General features: G+C 40.6%; 1 protein-coding gene across 1 annotated transcript; it reads left to right on the top strand.

The window, feature by feature from the left end:
• Positions 1-1,348: 1,348 nt before the first annotated feature.
• On the top strand, positions 1,349-20,044 carry NTMT2 (N-terminal Xaa-Pro-Lys N-methyltransferase 2; the record flags this gene model as incomplete). The annotated part of the gene is made up of 4 exons (XM_080824471.1): positions 1,349-1,502; positions 13,053-13,228; positions 18,748-18,997; positions 19,773-20,044. 4 exons carry the CDS (start codon positions 1,349-1,351, stop codon positions 20,042-20,044), a joined length of 852 nt encoding a protein of 283 aa, XP_080680597.1.
• Positions 20,045-20,757: the final 713 nt, after the last annotated feature.

Below are 20,757 nucleotides of genomic sequence, written 5' to 3'. Positions count from 1 at the left end.
TACTTCCTTTGGAGTTGGTGGGTGGTCTGGGGTTGCACATCATATGGGTCCAATAGACTATTGGGTTCTTATGGGCTTTCCTGTTAGGGACATTACAGGGATAAAATGGTAGTCATGTTTCCTATAGGAAACAGATGGCATTTGCACGTTGAAAGTTTGAACGGGTTTAATAAAGGGACTATTTACAAAGGTGGAGGTAAGTACAGCAAAATTGCAAGGAATAGTGCATTACTGCAGGGCTTGCGGCAGCCTGACACATCACTACCCCAAGGGTTGAAGCCGTAAAGGAGGGAGCAGTTAGCAGAAGTAGGACAAGATATCTGTATGAGAAGATGTCAGATTAGAGCTGTGACTTTCCACCAAAGGAAGCAGTCAGCCTGTGGCATCTCCACAGGAAAAGTGCCGGTGGAATAAATATATCAGCTCAGTCTCCTCCAGTCTCTTGTTGTCACTACCTATTGGCTGGCCCCAACTAGAACTGAGAAGGCAAAGAATCCTCTGGTGGTGTCAATACAGGTCAGCCTCTGAGGTACACAGTGTGTGGGAAGAGTGGAGAGTGGACCCAGAGGGACGATCAGAAGTACAGAAACCAACTGAGTACTTATGAGGAAAATCATCCCCACGATACAGAGAGAAGAAGAAACAGGCTTACATGATGAGGCGCTGTTTAGAGCAAGCTAGATGGAAGTGTTTGGTTTGCTGGCAGAGATGGGTATTTAACATCAAAACAGGCTTTCATGTAGTTGTGTCCCTTGAAAAATCCTTAAAAATAGGAAACGCATATCCACCTCTATGAAAAGATTTGGGTGAGATTGCCCTGATGAGAGGAGCCTGGTTGGCTAGGATGACTTTGAAGGGTCCTTGTAACTTGAGGATTCTGTGTTCTAGGACGAGTGATGGAAATCAGGAAACAGAATCTCCTGCAAAATATTTCCTATGCTTTGAAATGGAAATTAGGCCGTTCCATTTTAGGAGTCAAATTAAAGCAAATAGTCAGGGTGTTAGCGGGTTGTGTGTGCTCCTCCCTGTTTGAAGTGGCAAGTAAAGAGGGAAGGTTGCTTTTTCCTGGATGAAGCAGGATCTCACTCAGCCTGTTTTTATCTTTACTTAGCACCTGCTGGCTTGAAGCGGTGTCGCCCAAGTCATTAGAGGGGGGATGTGCCAGGAGCTTGACCTTCCAAGTCTGCTGCCCCTCCCCCATGCCCCCATGACAGCCTCTCCTGATATAGATGGACAGGGGCTGGTTTAAAATGACAGTCTCAAGTTCATGTTGGAAGAAAAGGCTAATTCAAAGAAACAGCCGGGCAAGTTCCCTTTCTCTGTAGGAATAATTATCAGCCCCCTCTCCATGGCCCACCTGGGAGCCCATTTTGCCTTTAGATCCCGCTGGCAGAAGACCGATGATGAACTCTGTCGACATAGCATGTCCTTTATCCTTCACAAAGCCATTCGCAATGACTTCTTTCAGAGCTATCTCTACCTGCTGGAAAAAATTCCCCTGGGTAAGTGAGTCAGAGCTACTAGATAAGGGACAAGAAAGGGGGACTTTGTGAGGTCCTGAGACCTCAGCAAGAGGAGTTAGAACAAGGACACTTTTCATGTAAAAAGAACCTACAACCGATGTCAGGGGGCTTCAATGTTTCCATGGCATTCTCTCTTGCAAGGTGCAAAGATCAGGTGCTGCCTGGAAAGTCTCTATTTTGCGATGCCCATGCCCTGTCAAGAACCGTGATTTTCTTCCCTGGGTGTTGGTTTGCCTGACTACCAGGCTTACAGAAATCCATTTCCTGAGTTTTGAAGGACTTTTTAAATATTTGCCACAATTGAGAGGGGGGCAAATTAGGTAACTCAAAGATGAGAGTATTAACGTGGTAATATGTCAGCTAAGAAATAAAAAGAAAGACTAAATGGTAATAGGTCGAGGTGTCCTTGTTCTCTGTGTGTGTGTGTGTGTGTGTGTGTGTGTACATGAGCCCACACCCTGCGTGATCCTTTCTGGCTTTCCTGAGTCACAGTAATAGAGAACCGAAAAGGAGCAGGTTTTAGTCTGGTCTTTGAATATTAACAAAAAACCTGGGGCAGTGGTCTGTCTCCCTTTTCCCTATTTCCTCCAGTTTTCAGGGAATTAGACAATAGGGCAATAAAAAGCTTATCGGGTTTGCTCCACTACTTTTCTTAGCCTCTGTGAATGGGGTTATTTCAAGGAACCCTTAACAGCACTGAAGAGGAAATAACTTGCGATTAAAGAGTGAAGTGTCCCCCCTTTGATTTATATTTTCCCCCAATGAAAGCAGGACCAGTATGTATCAGCCCCAGTCTGTTTTCTTAAGGCTGTCTGAAAGCCCCTTTGTGCACTTGATGTGGCCAGGGTTTCCAGACACGGTAGGAGCTACGTAATTCTTTGTACTATGTTCAAGAAACTAGTTGCTAGCAGCCTACCAAGTTTTCTTTTTATAAATCCATTTATGAAGGGATCTTTAATTCTAGACCTACAAATGCTTTCATCTTATACAATGCTTCTTAAGAATTTCCTTATTTATGATTCTGTTTGATCCTCACAGCTACACTATGGGAAGGATAGGATAACATGATTACTTTTCTCCTCCCACCTTCGCACACTTGCCCCCCATCTTATTTTTTCAAATGGGAAATAGAAAATTCAGAGATGATGCAATCTAACCTAGACAGATCTCATTCAGATAGCAAAGCAAGAAACTAAGACAAGGACTCTTTCCAGTAGGTCACACGGCCCATGAGTAATTCTTTAAGGATGTGTCATGCGTCTCATTTGTATCCAAATGGAAAAACTAGAGCAGTCCCTTTGGAAGGTGAGGCGGTCCTGGTTGTTCCACACACCGGCAGAGCACTGCTTTTCCAGAGACACTCTCGAAAGCCTTGTGTGTGCCACATCTCAGTAACATCTTAGTGGCTGAGCTGCCACAGATTGGGAAAAGCTATCACTTACAATGACTAAGATACTTACCAAGGGCAGACGGCTGCCAAATGTTAAAGATAATTACGAGAGAGAAAAAGGAACTCCCCTCTGAAAGTAGCTGAAGATGAGTTAAGAAGGAAGAATAAAACAGTATCTTCTGAAAATCAGTTGAAAATTAATTGGGGAAAAGGAGACTATAATTTATGTTCGGTCTCAATCCCTTTTTAAATCAGTAGAGTCATTCTGATTATACCGATTTTTCTCCTCTGTGAATGTGTTGATGGTTTATGAATGATTTTCAATCTTTACCAAAAATATTAATAAGAACAAAGTTTTGACAGTGTCTCCTATAGAAGCCCAGTGTGAAATAGGAAAAAGTGAAAATGTTCTGCTTTAGGGTTGGGGACAGGGTGTGTGCCCTGCTCTGTCCTCTTAGCCTCACCAATGGCTCCTGAGGCACTTTGATATCTCCCATCAGCTCCCATTAACACTCTTCGAAAACCTTAGACCATTTCTAAGCCAAAGACGAATCCGTTTCCCTTAGTCAGTTTTCTGTAAACAGGTACTGTTTATTTTCTCTGACTGGGATGATTCAGCCCAGGCATTCGTTTCCCTTGAGTTTAACCGAGGTGGCCCCATCCACAGTGTCTCTTTGATTTTAGCAGTTGGGAGCTATTTTAGTCTGTATGCACTACACTATCCTGTAGTAACAAACTAACCCTAAAATCTCAATGGCCAAACATAAAAGTTTACGTTTTTGCTGTATCGTTTCAACATGCATTATGGGGGTGGAGGCCGTGTTCCACATAGGCACTCAGGGATCTAGGATGACAAAGGCTCCACCACTGGGAACACTGCTAGTCACTACAGTAAGGGAAGCTAGCAGCTGAAGTTTTCCCTACTAGCCCATAAATATTGTGTCCCAGAAGGACATACATTACATCTCTTTAGAGACCATCTCCCAGAACCAGTTGTGTGGCCCTGTCTAACTGCAGGGATGCTGAGCAACATGACATACTGTATGTACATGTGGTCTCTGGTAAATGCTTCTGCCAGGGGGAAACACTGATTTCTAGAGATAGAAACACCACACAGTTCTGCTTTCTGATCAGTTCAATTTAGTGTAAGAGACTTTTATGGAACTCTGTCATTGTGCAAAGAGCTCTGCAGTGTCCTGGAGAAGATTCAAACAATTAGACACAGTATCTGTTCTTCAGAATTTTATAAACTGGTAATGAAGGCAAATCAACAAATAATTTTTTATTAATCCTTAAAAGGTTTAAATTAAGGTTACAGGAAAGGCAAGCTGTCAGCCCTATGAATACTCGGCTTTTTTTGCAGTGTTTTCTTCTCATGACAGATGCTAAAGCACCTCCAGGAGACTATAAGCTAATTTTAAGGGGCAGAAAGGAACCAGCACGTGTGTCTCGCCTGCCAGTATGACTTTCATCCAATCACAAGTCTTCCCCAAACCTGTGATTATCTTGCTTAACCCTTGGTTTTCTCCCCTAAGTGATTATAACGTCTATTTATGGAACGCATGTACCTATCTATGTTAGTTCTCTGATGGGACTCTAGTTCCCATGACTCATTTATCTTGAACTCTTCTATATCTACAGAATTTAGCATTTACTGTGGTTCCTGGCACATAGAAAGAACTCCATATCTGTTCACAGCAGATCAAGTGGCCTCTTAGTAATAATTAATTTCAGGTCACTAAAGTCTTGAGTTCAAATTCTAACACTGCTCCTGATAGAGAAAGTGACCTCTGGAAGTTGCTAAAGTCTTTGAGTATCATTTTCCTCAGGGCGGTTGGCAGCATTTAAAGCAATTGCACGTAGTAAATAGCCAATACTCAGTAAGGATTAGTTTTCCGTTTCTTCCTCAGAGCCAGGCCTCTTCTGATGTTACCACATGGTCTTCCCTAGCACAGGCATTACCAAAGCACTTGTATGGGACTTTTCAGGCAGCAGGGGATAGTGAGCTTTCTAGTTTGAAACGAAAACTTAGCCCGTAGATGTGCTCTCTCCTCAGCTCCACTCAGGTGTTTTGGAATTGGCTTCGCCTCCTTTTGATGGTTTCAAAACTTCATAGAAATGAAAATAAAGCCCTTCTTTTCAAAGGTTAGGGAAAGGCTACTGTAGGGTCTGCACAGAGAGTTTGTTGTTTGGGGTAACTATGGGAGGGACGGTGGCTAACCAGACTCTCTGATTCCTTCCTGCCTGCCTTCCTCCTTCCAGCTGCCTGCGTTAGGTGGCCACTCCCACAAGCACACTATGCGGGGACATTCAGTCACGGGGACATTTGCTGGAATATCCTTGGCCAGATTCAGAAATTTGTGGAGAAGCAAGAGCATGCATGATGCACATTTCCTGTAAAGGCTTGGCTGCAGCATCAAACGCAACACTGTTGAGGAAGAAATGGGAGTAAGCCTGCTGCTGCTCTCAGTGCTTTGCGCCTTCCTGAGTCAGTGACTCCTGACGGCGCGCCGTTAGGTGGTACGTTCTTTTCCGCGCCTTATGTCTGCGGGGCCGATGTACCGTGGAGTTAAGTGACCTACCAAAGGTCACGTGGCTGTGGGTGGGGTTAGAACCTGGGCAGTCTGACTCCAGAGTCCGCCTTTTTTTGAGGTTCAGAATCATCTTGCCTCCCAGTGAAAACGGCAACTTGAGTTATGTAGGCAGCGATGGAAGTTTTACTATGTTTATTTGTTGACGGGAACATTAGCTTTGTACCAAGATAATCAACAAGAGAGGCAGGCCAGTGAGTAGGTTCATGTAACCTAGTTATACCGGCACAAGTGCACTTGGGGGCTTGGGGTGAGTGATATGTCCAAAGGTGGTTGTTGGCGATCAAATAGGAAATAACAACTGTATACATCTCCAGTTGGTGAAGCAGTGCTCATGGGGCTTCTTGAGGCCCAGCAGAGATGTTTCTAGGTTAGCCCCTCAGTGATCCTTCTAGCGCTCCCCACAGTATACTTCCGAGTACATAGAAGTCAGTGACCGTTTGTTGATCACACATGGAGTAAGAGTCTATTACTCCTGTGCATTGTTAAAGGCTTCATCTAACTTCACATTTAGAACAGGGGTTCCACAGTTTAGCAGAATACGGATGGGGTAGGACATGGCTATGACACGTCATTTCTATGTGATATCAAATTACTAAATCTTTCTGAGTCTCTCATCACTCATGGGCAAAATGATGACTCTCCCCTCAGTTTCATGTTATCATAATGAGGATTAAAATAGATAATGTGAAGAGTTATTGTTTTTTTTTTTTTTTAAAGATTCTCTTCATCTGTTTGACAGACAGAGATCACAAGTAGGCAGAGAGGCAGGCAGAGAGAGAGAGGAAAGCAGGATCCCTGCTGAGGAGAGAGCTGGATGCGGGGCTCAATCCCAGGATCCTGGGATCATGACCTGAGCCAAAGACAGAGGCCTTAACCCACCGAGCCACCCAGGCGCCCCTAATGTGAAGAGTTAATATGAAAGTGCTTAGTATAAGGCCAGGTGCCTAAGAGGTACCCACCAATTTTTAGTACTCCTCCCTTCCCTTACCTCTTTCTACAGGAATCAGTCTCTAAGGAGGAAATTGCAACAATGGTCACCTCTTTGGCATCACAGTTAAAGGCCAGAGTTAACAAATAAAAACACTTCCCATAAGACACGTGGGACTGCCAAACAAAACTCAGCATATAACCATTGGCAATTTTTCAAACTGTGGAGGCACGGCTGCACAACTCACTGAACAGTGATAACATTTTTCAAACGTTTGCTGTTACCTTTGCAATGCAGATGCTGCAAGATTATTTGCTTTAAAGAAATGGAGAACCAGATACCTTGTTTCATTTAGCAGACTTTTAGATACACACATGGCATGAGAGGGATGAGATATGGGTTTTGAATTTAAATAGACCTGGGTTTATTTATTTTTTTAAAAGATTTATTTATTTGACAGACAGACAGACAGCGAGAGAAGGAACACAAGCAGGGGCTGGGAGAGGGAGAAGCAGGCTTCCCGCCGAGCAGGGAGCCTGATGTGGGGCTCGATCCCAAGGCCCTGGGACCATGACTTGAGCTGAAGGCAGACGCCCAATGACTGAGTCCCCCAGGCGCCCCTCGACCTGGGTTTAAATTCTGGTTGTGTTCTCAGTAGCTACTCAATCTTGGGTAATTTAGCTCTTGCTGTCTTGTGCTCTTCCATAGGTAATAACATCTGTCTTACCTGTTCTGTTAGATGTGAACGCTAAGCATAGGTAGTGCATACGTCCATGTTTGGTCAATGGCAGTTACTATGTCTCATTATGTGGATATTCCTAATTAGGAGGATAGATAGAAACTTCACGAAAAGTGTAACCTGTGTCACTTATGTCAGCTTTTCCCTCTAGCCACTCTCTCCTTTGTTGAACCTGCATGCTATTCACAGAACAAAAAGTGAGCCATATTCATTTACTCAGTGGATATTCAAAAGAGGCCTGCTATGTGTTAAGCATAATGGTAAGTGCTGAGGTTGCAAACACAAGTGAGAGACAGCCTTAGCCTGAAGAATTCAATGTAGGCAAGAGATCCACGCAGAGTGTTTTTGTGGAATGTGGAAATAGAGCACTAGAGACGCCCACAGGCTGCCGGCAAGGTGCACAGGACACACGGTGACTGCTGAATCAGGGTCTGATTGTTCCAGTGCACATCTCACCGTGAGGCATCTGTCCCCACTATCTTAGCCTGACTTGTAGACTTCTAAAGTTTGATAGTGGGTGAGGTTGAACACTCAAGAAAGAGAGTTGGGAAGCTGTTCAGCCAAGTGGGTAGAGAATATGGCGTGGGGTGGCAGGTCCTTGCCAAAGTGGGGAAAGTGTGTTGTCCCTCCTGCCCTCCCTTTGGTCACCTCATTTGTGTTCAAGCCTGGAAAGAATTAGGAACCACTGAACTAGCCCTCAGCTGAAAAAGAAGAAGCCCTCTAAAACTTTTAGGGTAGGTAGCGCATTATTTTAGAGATCAAAACCACCAGATACCTAAAGCATCCAAGGAGTAAATCAAACCTAGAGGGCGCCTCAGGGCAATTCCAAGACTTGATAATCACAAGTATTCTAGTATTCCGACACACCAGACCTTGTTTGTCTGTCCTGTTTAACTTCTGTCACTTAGCATAATGCCCTCAGGGTCCATCTATGTTGTCATAAATGACAGGATTTCCTTCTTTTTTGTGGTTGAATAATATTCCATGGTACCTAGTTACTTCCTCCTCCCTCCCTTCCTTCCCGCCTGCCTGCCTGCCTGCCTTCTTTCCATTTTTACCATTAATTCTTTAATGGCTAAATTGGAAAGTTCTCATCTGCAAATCTCTTTTATGGAAGGTCTTACCATTCGTAAAACCATCTCCTATTGGGCTTTTTCTTTTTCCGTTTATAAATAAAAGGTTAAGATGATCCATTATCCTATCTCAAATCTTTTCAAACTAAATCTCTCAACTTAACCTACCTATTCTCTCAGATCAATTTTTAGCTGACAAACAGTTTTAACATCTGGAACAAAGTCTAAAAAAACTATAACCAACCATTTAGAAAAACAAAAAGGAAGAAAAAGGAAACCAAAGACAAGAAGATACTCAGCAGATATAAGCGCTTAGCTATTAACAGAATTTTCCTTAGGGAGTTTGCAAGATACAAATTCTTCTTCAGGGCAAATTAACTTGTATTCTACTTTCCTTTTTGTAACAAGTAAACCATTGCAAGGGTCTTGGGAGTTCAGCCCATAATGTAGGTCAGGAAATAAGTATATTATATCAAGAATGAATAGAACTATATCAAGAACTCTGTCTTAGACTACCCCAAATTTCACAGAGACATTGCAATCCTACAAGAATGAGCTGCTAGTGTATTCCTTTATTAAAAAGGCACAGGCTGATGATTGATTACCTTATCTGAGTCAACTTGCACCGTTGCGGGAGCTACTAAGAGAGGGGAACCGGGGGCTGGCCATGACACCTCATATATCGTTTTAGTGAAATGCTCCTGTCAATTAGGTGAAAATGAGAACTGAAGCCCATAACCATAAAAACCTACCTATTGAGTCTGACCCCTGCTGGGCTTGGCATTCACTTGTGGTCTAAATGTTGCTGGCATAATGGACCATTCCCATTTCCAGATTAAGGGTTTTAATAGACTTCACCAACTAGTTGACTTAAGCAGGTGATGATGAGTATGGCTGCTTTGCTGCTTTGGCTGGATCCATGAGAGTACTGGGCTCTAGCTTGCTTGTGGTCCCAGGCAGCATGCAACTTGGGAAGAGTCTATGAGCTGTGATTTCCTAGACTGGTTTTCTGAGATACACAGATGAATTTGGAGCACTCATGTTATTGGGATGGCTAAGCTTGATTTTTGTCATCCCTGTAGAATTTATTGAGAATTTATTGAGTTCACACAACACTTTACTAAGTGCTAGAGAAGAGAGATTGGTGTAGGGTAGTAGTTCCCAATGTTTTGAACCTGAGGACTCTCCTTTTAACGTATTTTCTCAGTTGTTAATATGTGTATAAAATGGCAAAAAGCATCTACATATTTAATTCTTCTCAAAGATTTGTATTTAAAAATTTTGTAACAGTTAATATATATGGAACTATAGCATATTATATTGTTAGTCTCTAGAAAGTGTACATTGGAACTGATTCTTCTATCCCTTTCAGCAGACTCATGACCATTCAAAGGTCCAAAAATTGGCTCCAACATCTTTGAGTTGGAAAATACCGGTATAACTCCATAGATGGACTATATTATAATGAAACATTATAAGTGGTGTTTGTTGGATTTTTAACTTTTAGAATCAAGATTTGGGACTATGTAATTGTTATTCAATCAAGAACCAAGTAGTGCCTTAGTCCAATTTCACAACCTTGGTGCTACTTGAATAAAAATTATTCCAGTTAAGGTTAAATAGATTCTCATATATTCTTTTTACTGAAAATTATGTTTATTTTGATTTGCTTTATATCGTAACATTTTTGTACTGTTACACATTTTGTTTGGAGCTTTCACCTGTCTTTTATTTGTGATGGTTGAGATAAAAAATATGTCTTCTTTAGAATATAACTCATGTCTCTTTGATTCTTTCTTACTTTGTTGCCCAGAATCCAATTCATTCTACTTCTGGATGAACTTATGTTTCTGAAGCCTATATTTTCTGTTGTAATAAAGACTGATTTCTTTCCAGATCTGATAAGTATCTGTCATTTTGGGATTTTTATTTCATTGGATTCCTGGGTTAATTTCATTGTCTTTTGACACATACCTTCTCTTGATTTTAACCTTGTTTGGAATGGAATATAGCTTCAAGAAACTCTGAAGAATGAATCCGTGGAGGTAAATATTCTTTCATGTTTGACTGGGTATTAAGTCTTAGGTTCAAAATAATTTTCTCTCAGAATATTGATGGCATTCCTTCTTTGTTTTCTAGTATATATTTTTTTCTTAAAGATTTTATTTTTAAGGAATCTCTACACCCCCAGATCAAGAGTCACATGCTCTACTGACTGAGCCAGTCTGGTGCCCCTGTTTTCTAGTCTCTTCACTCTTTCTTTCTTTCTCTCTCTCTCTTTCTGCTTTCTTTCTTTCTTTCTTATTCAGCTAGCCACTGTTTAGTACATCATTATTTTTGATGAGTGTTCAATGATTCATTAGCTGCATATAATTCCCAGTGCTCTGATGAGACCTATGTTATAAGCCTGATTCTACTCCTTTGAATGTAGTTGCCAGATAAAATATAAAACTCCAGATATATTTGAATTTTAAATGATCAATGAATAATTTTTTGTGTAAGTATGCCCTGTGCAATATACGATATTTCAAGTATACATATACTAAGAAATTTTTATTGTTTATATAAAATTCAAAACTAATTGCTTGTCTCATATTTTTATTTGCTAAATCTGGCAACCCTCCTTGAAGGTCAACCACCTTTCCCCTTCTAAACAACTTTAGGATCTTCTATTTTTAGGATTATTACTCTTTGTGTTTTGAAATTTCCTAAGGATTTGTGTAAATTAAATACATGTTGCTCAGTATTTGTTGGACCCTACAATCACTTTCAGCTCTGGGAAAATTTCCTCTATTATTTCTTTAATAATTTTCCTCCTTCCATTTCTCTGTTATTGAGAATTCTTTTTTTTTTTTTTTTAAAGATTTTATTTATTTATTTCACAGACAGAGATCACAAGTAGGTAGAGAGGCAGGCAGAGAGAGAGGGAGAAGCAGGCTCCCCGCCGAGCAGAGAGCCCGATGTGGGGCTCAATCCCAGGACCCTGGGATCACGACCTGAGCCGAAGGCAGAGGCTTTAACCCACTGAGGCACCCAGGTGCCCCTGTTATCGAGAATTCTAATTGGCTTGATGTTTGGGTCTCCTGAATTAAGTCTTTATAGCTCTAATCTATTTACTTCAGTTTTTCATGTCTGTCTTTTTATTTATGTTCTGACAAATTTATTCAATGTTCTATTCCAAAATTTTTGGTAATCAAAACTTCAATTTCTAAGAATTCTTTGTTATTCTTTGAATATCACTTTCTTGGCGTCTTATTTTTGGTTTATAGATGCCAGTTCTCCTATCTCACCAAGGTTATATTTTTTTCTGTTTAGTTTTGGTTTAAATTCTCATCTACTTCCTGAATTATTTCTATTTTCTTTTGGGTCATTTCTAATGGCTTATCTCTATCTTTTTCTTTCAGACTGCTGTTTTACCCTCACGTGTTTGGAAATCATTTTTTATCCATAGTTAGGGATAAGAACAGGTTCAATGATTCTAGGTAATGGAGAAGGTTTCCTCTGTTAAATATGTCTCCCCTGAAAGGAAAGGATGACAAGGAGCTGTACAGGTAGAGGTAGATCTTACCAGACTCTGATCTGTGTGAGCAGATGAGATGCTTGGGTTCATCTATATGCTAAAATGAGTCATATTCCAGGATCCTAACACTAACTGCTTTAGGTCTCCTTGGGCAATTAATTGAATTAAAAAATTTTTAAAGAAGACACTCCCTCACCCAGGGTTATAGCTGTGCTGCCAGTTGCTTTTGGGAGGGTGTGTTTGTCCTCTCACTGGTTGGCTTGCAGAGAGATTTTTGACTAACTCTAATTTCCCTTTGCATCTATACAAGACTGAAAAATTGTTTAGCTTTGTTCCATCTGCTTTTTGTCTTCCAAACATTTGTTGAAATCATGAATCCATCAGTGGCACTCCTCTCATTTTCTTCACTGTTATGTGTTGAGTTTATTAAAATAATTTGGGAGGAATATGGGGAAAGGCAAAATAAATGCATGTATTCAGCCTACAGACTTGAATCAGAATTTCCTTCCTTTCCTCTGCTCTCTATCATTTCCTCCTGAATGTCCTCTTATGAGAATATTTTATATCTAAAGAGGTGCACTTCTGTCTACAAAAAACCATGTACATCCATATTTACTCTTCAGAAATGGGAGTACATATTTTTTCTAAAAATAAATGTCTTAAAATAATACCTTGTATGGTTTCTTAAATAATTAAGTGGCACCGTATATGTGAATGTGCTTAATATACTACCTGGTACAGAATAGTTGCTCAACAAATCTTTTTATCCTTTTTTATTATTTTATTTTCAGAAGAAAGAGCTCAAGCATATCTTCTGTAATGTTGGTACAAAGAGACAGTTCAGTATGAGTTGCTTTAAAAAGTGGTGAAAAAAATAGCTACCCTGAATGTACCTGTGATTAGAAGTAAAGGTTAATGATTAAGTTCTCATAAAACATTTGGAGCTCAAAGATAAAACTCGCTATGAAACTTGTGACCTTCTTCATTCTATTATAGCAAATGCTGTTAAACTTCTAGAAAATACAGTAATAAACTAAAGTTCCATTAAACTCTAGAGTTAGTAAGTCATGAAAATGCCACTGTGCATGAGATACCTGAAGATCAGAGAGGTTAAGAAGTTTTCCTGAGGTAACATAGTATGTCTCTGAACCAGAACTCAAACCTCGGTCTTCCTACTGTGTCTTTCCTCCATGGCACAAACTCACAGGCTTCTAAGAGACAATTCAATGTATGTTAAGAATGAACTTGTGCTGTCATATAAATATTACTAATATTTCATTTGCAGTGAAATTGTATGCTTTAACAAGTCAAATCATCAATGGTGAGATGCAGTTCTATGCCAGAGCTAAACTTTTCTACCAAGAAGTACCTGCTACAGAAGAGGGCATGATGGGAAATTTCATTGAACTGTCCAACCCAGATATCCAGGCTTCTCAGGAATTTCTTAGGAAATATGTTGGGGTGAGTTATCCAACTGCTGCTTGATAAGGAAGCAAAGTCTTTGCAAACATTGCACTCATATGCTTCTGTGTTGTCATTTAAGTCATATTGAAACCATATAGCTCAGCCAAGAGTTTAGCCTGAAAGCCTGCTTTAAGATGTTGAGAAAGGATGGGTTGCCTCAAACTGCTGGTTCATCCCACTTGGCATTTCATCATCCTAGTACCAGCTAATCTCTCATGCTTCAGGGGAAGGTGAACTAGCAGTGCTAATATTATAATTTGGGGATTAAGAGGACATCTCTTTTCGGACTCTCACAGATGAAATAGTTGACACCAAAATGATTGATGAGAATGCCATTTGGGATCTTGGGGCCATTTATTGATTTCCTGTAATACAAATTCAATATAGTAAAGAAATGCATGCTTACACTTGGTTTTAAAATGATAAGAACAGTAAAATCTCTTTATATTATTTAATACATAGTGCAGACTTTGCCTTGAAAGAATGTGATCTCTTTGTAGCTCTGGTCTTGGGTGAAACTCTTTCCTTACTTCCCCACCCTATAGAGACAGACTGTATAGTGTGAGGGCCAAAAACTTGGGCTTCAGAGTCATTAGGTTCTTCTATTTAGTGTATAAGCAACCTTGGAATTGTTTCTTAAGTGCTCTAAGTCTCAGTTTTTTCACCTGTGACTAGGGCATAACCCTAGAACCTTCCTCATAGGATAATGTGAAGATTAAATGAGATAATATGTATCAAGTGCTTGCTTTGTTGTGCATAATTATCATCCAATAAATCTAATTTATTTCTACTACTACTAATAATAGGCTTTCATAAAATGCATTCATTACAGTTTAAGGAACTTCATCCAGTTGTTAGAATAAACTTAGGAGCTGTGGACCCAATAAATCTGCTATTGGTCCTACTGAAGCCATAAAGTCCTAACTGGCGAACGGGTTTCATCCCAATTCATTTTGAAGTCATCTATTGGAAATTTGGAGCCCATTTTATTCTGATAAAAGCACTGGGTGTTATATGAGACTGATGAATCACAGGCCTGTACCTCTGAAACCAATAATACATTATATGTTAATTAATTGAGTTTAAATTTAAAAGATGGAACATTATAAGTAAACATTATAAATAATAATTTATAATAGATTTATTATAAATAAACATTATAAATAAGTATTTGGGTTAGGTTGCCAGGCTCCTTAGAAGCACACTGTTAAGAATATCCCTAGTGTTGAGGAGAGGTTCACCCCACATCCATCCTGCTTGGAGCCCCAAGTGCCTGAGCAGAGAGTGTTGGATCAGGATGGAGAACCCACTGGGGCCCGTGTGTGAGCATCAGCCACCGCCACGAGGGAAGGTGAGGCCGGAGGTGATGGCCGTGGCTCTGTATAGGTCAGGGCAACCTGGAGTATTTCTGATCAGTGTTGCTGACTGATTTCTTGGAGTGGTTTTCTGAGATAGTTGCTCAGCTAAGCACTTTAGAGGTATCGTCTTGATTACGTCCTATAAGAATTCTAGAAGGTAAGTACTATCATTATCCTTGTTTTTCCAGTTGTGGAAACTGAGGTTTGGACATGTTAAATAAGTTGTCAAGGTGATGGAGCTGGTAAGAGACAGAGCCGGGACTGAAGCCCAACCAGGTCTTCTGACACCAAACTCTTTACTCTTAACCACAACATATTTTTTCCATTTGTCTCATGAAGCAGAAAAATCCTTGCTCTGTGTGTGTGTGTGTGCGTGTGTGTGTGTACCACAGACCTCAGTTCTCCTCCAGCCTGGCCGAAAGCAATCCCTCCTGCTTGCCTCGTGGCGAGGCCGACTTTGATCCCAGTGTGTCTGAGAAGCTTAGTTAGTAATCCAGCTGTCTTGTCACTCCGAGTGGAATGCCAGGCTGACCACAGGGATGCTGGTCAGACAGAGCCCATACACATGCCAATGGACCTGGGAAAGGAAACAGCCTTATGCTTGCATATTTATGTTGGGAAAAAACAGCCTGCTCTTTTCAAACAAATATAAGGAGTCCTTCTTAGTAGACAAGGCTCGTTGTGAAACAGTGACCTCTAACTAACTGCAAACAGTCTTTTTAAAGAAATGATATTTTGGTGCTTTGACCTTAATAATCTGCTAAATTAGTATCCAGGTCAAGATACAAGGCGCTAGGGAATACGAGTATCTGACATGATTTATCTCATGTCAGCTGGGACAAGGCAGACTGTTTAATACAAAGTTTTGCCTTCCTTTCACCACTTAGTGACACAGGACAGTGGGAAAGGTGTTTGAACTTGTTTCAAGTATGTTTGCTTTAGCAAACAAACAAATGATACCAGGATGATGTCCATGGCACGGCCGATAACTTTCCTCGGTTTTAGCCTTCTAGTGGGGGTAAGCAGCAGTTTATACAAAGTAACTATTATTTGGTGGTTCTTTATCTTTTGACCTCTTGCAGAGATTAGATGACTAAAAACTCTGGGTCTCACTTGTTCTATTTCATGGTTTTTATATGGTGGCATTTAACACTTTCCTTTCAGTTTTAAACCTTCCCTCTTAGTTTTAAACTGGATGAACTTAAAATGATGTTCTTCGAAGCAAAATATATAGGCAGAATCAAAACCAAAATGAAATTCGTAACAGCATTTTGCTATTTTATATGGATCCATACATAGGAAGACAGCATCGTAAGTGACAGTGAAAATAACAAAACGTGCTGTGATGAGCACTGGGTGTTATACACAACTAACGAATCACTGAACACTACATCAAAAACTAATGATGTACTATAGAGAGGCTTACTCAACATAAAAAACAAGCATAATATTAGCTGTAATATTTATTCAAGGTCATTATATAATAAAAGCATTTTTCAATTTTAAAAAAAGAAAATAACAAAACATCTTGTTTTGAAATCGTACATTGTGTGTAGGTCTAGTCATATTCATGGAAAGACATGAGCTTTCAATAGGGGCAGCCATGGTGTCCAAGAGGCAGGAGATGTCCCTGAGATCTGTTTTTAAATACTCCTTCCTAGAGGAGTTGTGTGTGAATGAGAGAGTGAAATTTGGTGCCAGGATCGGGGAGGCAGTGCCAGTACATGTAGAGTAGATAATGAGAACTAAGCAATAGTGGTGAGAGGCTGTGGTACACAGAATTAGGGTGAAGGGTACCTTAATGTATTTGTAAATAACCATTGTTTCAAAAGTAACTATAGTCAAATATCACACATCTAAATTGGAGAAAAATATAACTCCAAGGGTGAGAATTTTCAAGGGAATTCTATCTCAAACCTTTCACCTCTCTGAACCTCGGTTTCTTTGTCTGAAAGAGTAGGGAAATTAGACATGAATGCTTTAAAAACTATAGGGTTTTGCTAAGATCCTTTAGGGTCTTATTGGGAGGATGATAGGGAGGGGTGAGTGGGTGAGGCTTTACCTCCCATAAGCCAGAGCAGCTTTGTGTTTATGTGGTTCATTGAGATAAAGGAGGGCAGCTTTTATCATCTCAACTCCTCTGGCACAGGTCTCTGAAACCTCTTTTTCATTCTGTGGCTTAATTCTAAAACTACTTGCTACGATAACCTGAGCAACATGATCCATAGAGACTTAAAGCCAAGTAACGGTAGGAAAAATTTGTAGTCATAATCTCTAATTGAGCATATAAATTTCTACTAACACCATTTTCAGTAACTTAAATGAATTTCCCTATACTTTCCCCATCTTGTTTATGTAACAGATTTACTTAAAAGATGTTTTCATTATGGTGTTAACAATACAAATCTTTAGCCTAGGCCTTTTTTATTTTTCTGAACTAGTTTGCATTATAATACCCGAATGAGGGAGGTGACATAGTGTAAGTAGGAATGGCAAATCCATGGAACATGTACCACCATGTCCCCTTCCCATGCTCAAGGCAGACATTACTAGACAACCACAGAACTCTTCCCTTCATTGAGTCTCATTGAAGCCTTATGATTTTGTTCAACACAGCATTAGACAGATACTACCAAGGGAATCATGGTTGGTACTTGAGGTGACAATGCTAAGGCAGAACTGGCTTTGGATTCAAGCAGTTCCCTGTTCAAGTCCTAATTCTGCCATTACTGTGTGGTATTAGAACTCTAAGTTTCCTCAGCTTCAAACGTGGTAATAATCATGATTTTATGGAATTGTTTTGATTATTATAGTTATTACAGATGCAAAGAGCTTCTGTGTATGAGCACTTGATAAATCATGGTTATTATGATTCCATTTGAAAAGAAGCCACAACTGCTTTACTTTTTGTTCTTCATTGTGACTTTATTGATGTGAAGAAGGCCTCCTGGGTAGATTAGAAAGGAGCATTTCCGCTGTTTCCTTCTGCTCAAACATCACCTCTTGATCCTTAGACAAATGTTTTTTTAAAATCCTTAGTTGCTGTGAAAACAAGAGCAGTCTTTCTCAAGATTTTGATTGGCAACATAAGTATCTTATTGCTGTAATTTTTAACACAAAACATATTTAGCAGTCATCCCTTATGACAAGTAATCTAGACAAGATAATGCATAGACACTGAATAATATACACTCATGTATATGTGTGTATATATATGTACATACATATGACACATATGTACCTGTGTATGTGTATGTATACATATGTGTTACTTTGTAGAAGCAAGTTGGAGAAAGTTTCCATTGGCTGGTTTCCCCCGGCACCGCCTGTCTATCCTTCACCTCCAGTTAATTTAGTGTACAGACATACTTTATAAAAACAATTTTAGAGGGAATTTGTGCCCAGTAAATCAGGTAATTTCTCTTATAAAGGCAGAAAACAATTTCTAGCATGAAAAGAGACAAGGAGACTTTGCTGCAAACACCTTCCATCCATGTGATAGGGCTGTGTGCCATCGGGGCTGGGTTTGAAGTAAAATTCTGGCCTGAAAGGCTTTCTCACTGCTTTGCTCTTTGCTTTTCTTCTTTCCTTTTCTTTCCTTTCTCTTCTCTTCTCTTCTCTCACTTCTCTTCTCCTCTCTTTTCCCTTCCTTCTTTCCTTCCTTCTTCCCTCCCTCCCTCCCTCCCTTCCTTCCTTCCTTCCTTTTTTTCTTTCTTTTTTTTTTATATAGCCATAAGCCACCCTGCGGGTCCATTTAGCTGTGGGCTTGACCCAGATTTGCACTTAATACAATTCTACTTTTAAAGGGCTTTCAGTGGTTCATTTCCTTGAGAAAATCACCAAGTTTTTAGACCTAAGATATTACTTTCTGACTTTGAAATTCTTTTGAAGATCTATATTTGGATAAAATGAAGCAAGTGAAAGCTAGCAAGGTTGGGTATTTTTTGAAAAAGGTAACTGGGTATTCTAGAACTCAATCGTGGTAGTGGGTACATGCCCGTTTACTTTGTTCAAACTCATTGAATGGTGTATTTAAAAGAATGCATTTTATTATGTGAAACTGACCAAAATAAAGTTAGTTTAAAGAGGTCATTGGAGCGTCCTAGACTCAGGGTCAGTGTTTGTATTTGAGGTATTCCATAAGTTACCTTTCTGCAGGGCCCCGGGAGAGCTGGGACAGACTGTGCCTTGGATTGCGGCTCTGGGATAGGAAGGGTCAGCAAGCATGTCTTGTTGCCGGTTTTCAACAGTGTGGAGCTGGTGGACATGATGGACTCGTTCCTCCTCGAAGCCCAGAACTACCTGCAGGTCAAGGGGGACAAGGTAGAAAGTTTCCACTGCCACAGCCTGCAGGAATTCACGCCCCCGTTGGGCAGATACGATGTCATCTGGATTCAGTGGGTCTCTGGTTAGTGCTGCACGGCCCAGCATGTGCCTTTCTCCCCTTCCCAGATAGAGAAGACAACACCTGGGGCTAATTTGAGGATTTGTGGAGACGAAGCAAAGACCGAAAGGGAGATAGAGTTGTAGTCATGCCTAGAGCAGTTAACTAGACTTAGGCATCTTAGAAACCCCCAGAGCTCTGGTCCTCCCAATCTCTCCCCTAAGATGCTCTTCTACAAGCCTGAAAGTTCCCACCTTCAGGGATGGAATGCCTTTATACCAACCTAACTCTAAGAAGAAAACCAAATACTTGAAAAACTTTGAAAACTTTAAAAAGTGAGGTCAAAAAAGTTTATCCCCATTTATTGGCAAAACTAGACTTTCTTAGATTTAAATTCTCAGGAAATGAGGTAGCAATGAATTAGAATTTGGTCTAAGTGAGTGTGTGTGTGTCTAGGAGACACAGAGGAGTGATGACAAAATTGGGTTGTCTGGGGACAATGGCACGGACTCAGAGGCTAGGCAATAGTTTATTTTGTGCTTGTGAGATAGATAGACCAGCTAGTTGAATTCCTATTTTATAGATGGGACATGGAGCCTCCTCAGAGAGGATACCCGTCCTCATACCTAAATTCTTAAGTCTCCTGCAACTAGACAGGTTCAGGCTGTTACGTAATTCATGAATGAATGAACAAATGGTCCCCTTATTCTTAGCCTTGTGGTCTTTCCTACCTTCCCACTCTCCTCCCTCCCACCCGTCATTTCATCCTGTTCCCCCATCTACTTGGCCTCACCTGTAGGGCACCTGACTGATAAAGACCTTCTTGCATTTCTTTCCCGGTGCCGAGCTGGCCTGAAAGAAAACGGTGTCATCGTCCTGAAGGACAACGTGGCTCGGCAGGGCTGTCTCTTCGATCTCTCTGACAGCAGTGTGACTCGGGACATGGACATCCTCTGGAGCCTCATTAGGAAGAGTGGGCTGGTGGTGCTGGGCCAGGAGAAGCAGGACGGTTTTCCAGAGCAGTGCGTCCCGGTGTGGATGTTCGCGTTGCACAGTGATGGACGTTCCTGACTGGCAGTGGAATGCAGGCCTGGGCTGCACAGGGTGCTTTGGGGCAGAGGTCCTCTCCTTCTAGTTCATGGGGTGATGGAGAGAAGAGATACAATGCATGTCTGGAAATGATGTAGTATGTATCCACTAATTTTATAAGGATATGCACACACCCAATGGATTTTCTGGACGATATATAGAGTGAAACATCAGGAAAATTGTTTTAAGAACTGCTTCTATACACCCAAACTATACAAGTGAACACAAAAACAGAAAAGGGATCAATGTTAAATTCTAAACTGTCTTGGTCTGTGAAGATTTGCATTATGGAGTATCCTGGGAAGGTTGGGTTCACGTCTAGATCCCCTCTCTCGGCCTCATGCTAGTTACATTCTGTTTCATTTCTCTTTAGGACTGCTACTTCTCTTAGACAAAAAAAAATCCCACCCTAATTAAGACGGCACCAGTTGAAATTGTCTATGAAAACAAATCCACTGGCTTCCTTTTCCTTTAGCCTTTCTCTTCCCAGAGAAAGTACATGCGGCTTCACTTTCTATTTTGGTTCAATTTTACCACCCAATGATGTAATATGGATGTAATTTGATAACAGAGGTCTCCATTTCAGTGATGAGGAAGTGTCTCCTTTCAGGAGAAAATGTTGTACGTTGAAATTTCAGCTGTGAATGTATAAGTAAATGTCCTCGATAATCTAATTTTAGCCATTGGCCTCCAAC

The sequence above is a fragment of the Martes martes genome (assembly GCF_963455335.1).
Source record: "Martes martes genome assembly, chromosome: 15".
Taxonomy (NCBI): Eukaryota; Metazoa; Chordata; class Mammalia; order Carnivora; family Mustelidae; genus Martes; species Martes martes.
This window is presented reverse-complemented; position numbering and strand designations above follow the sequence as displayed.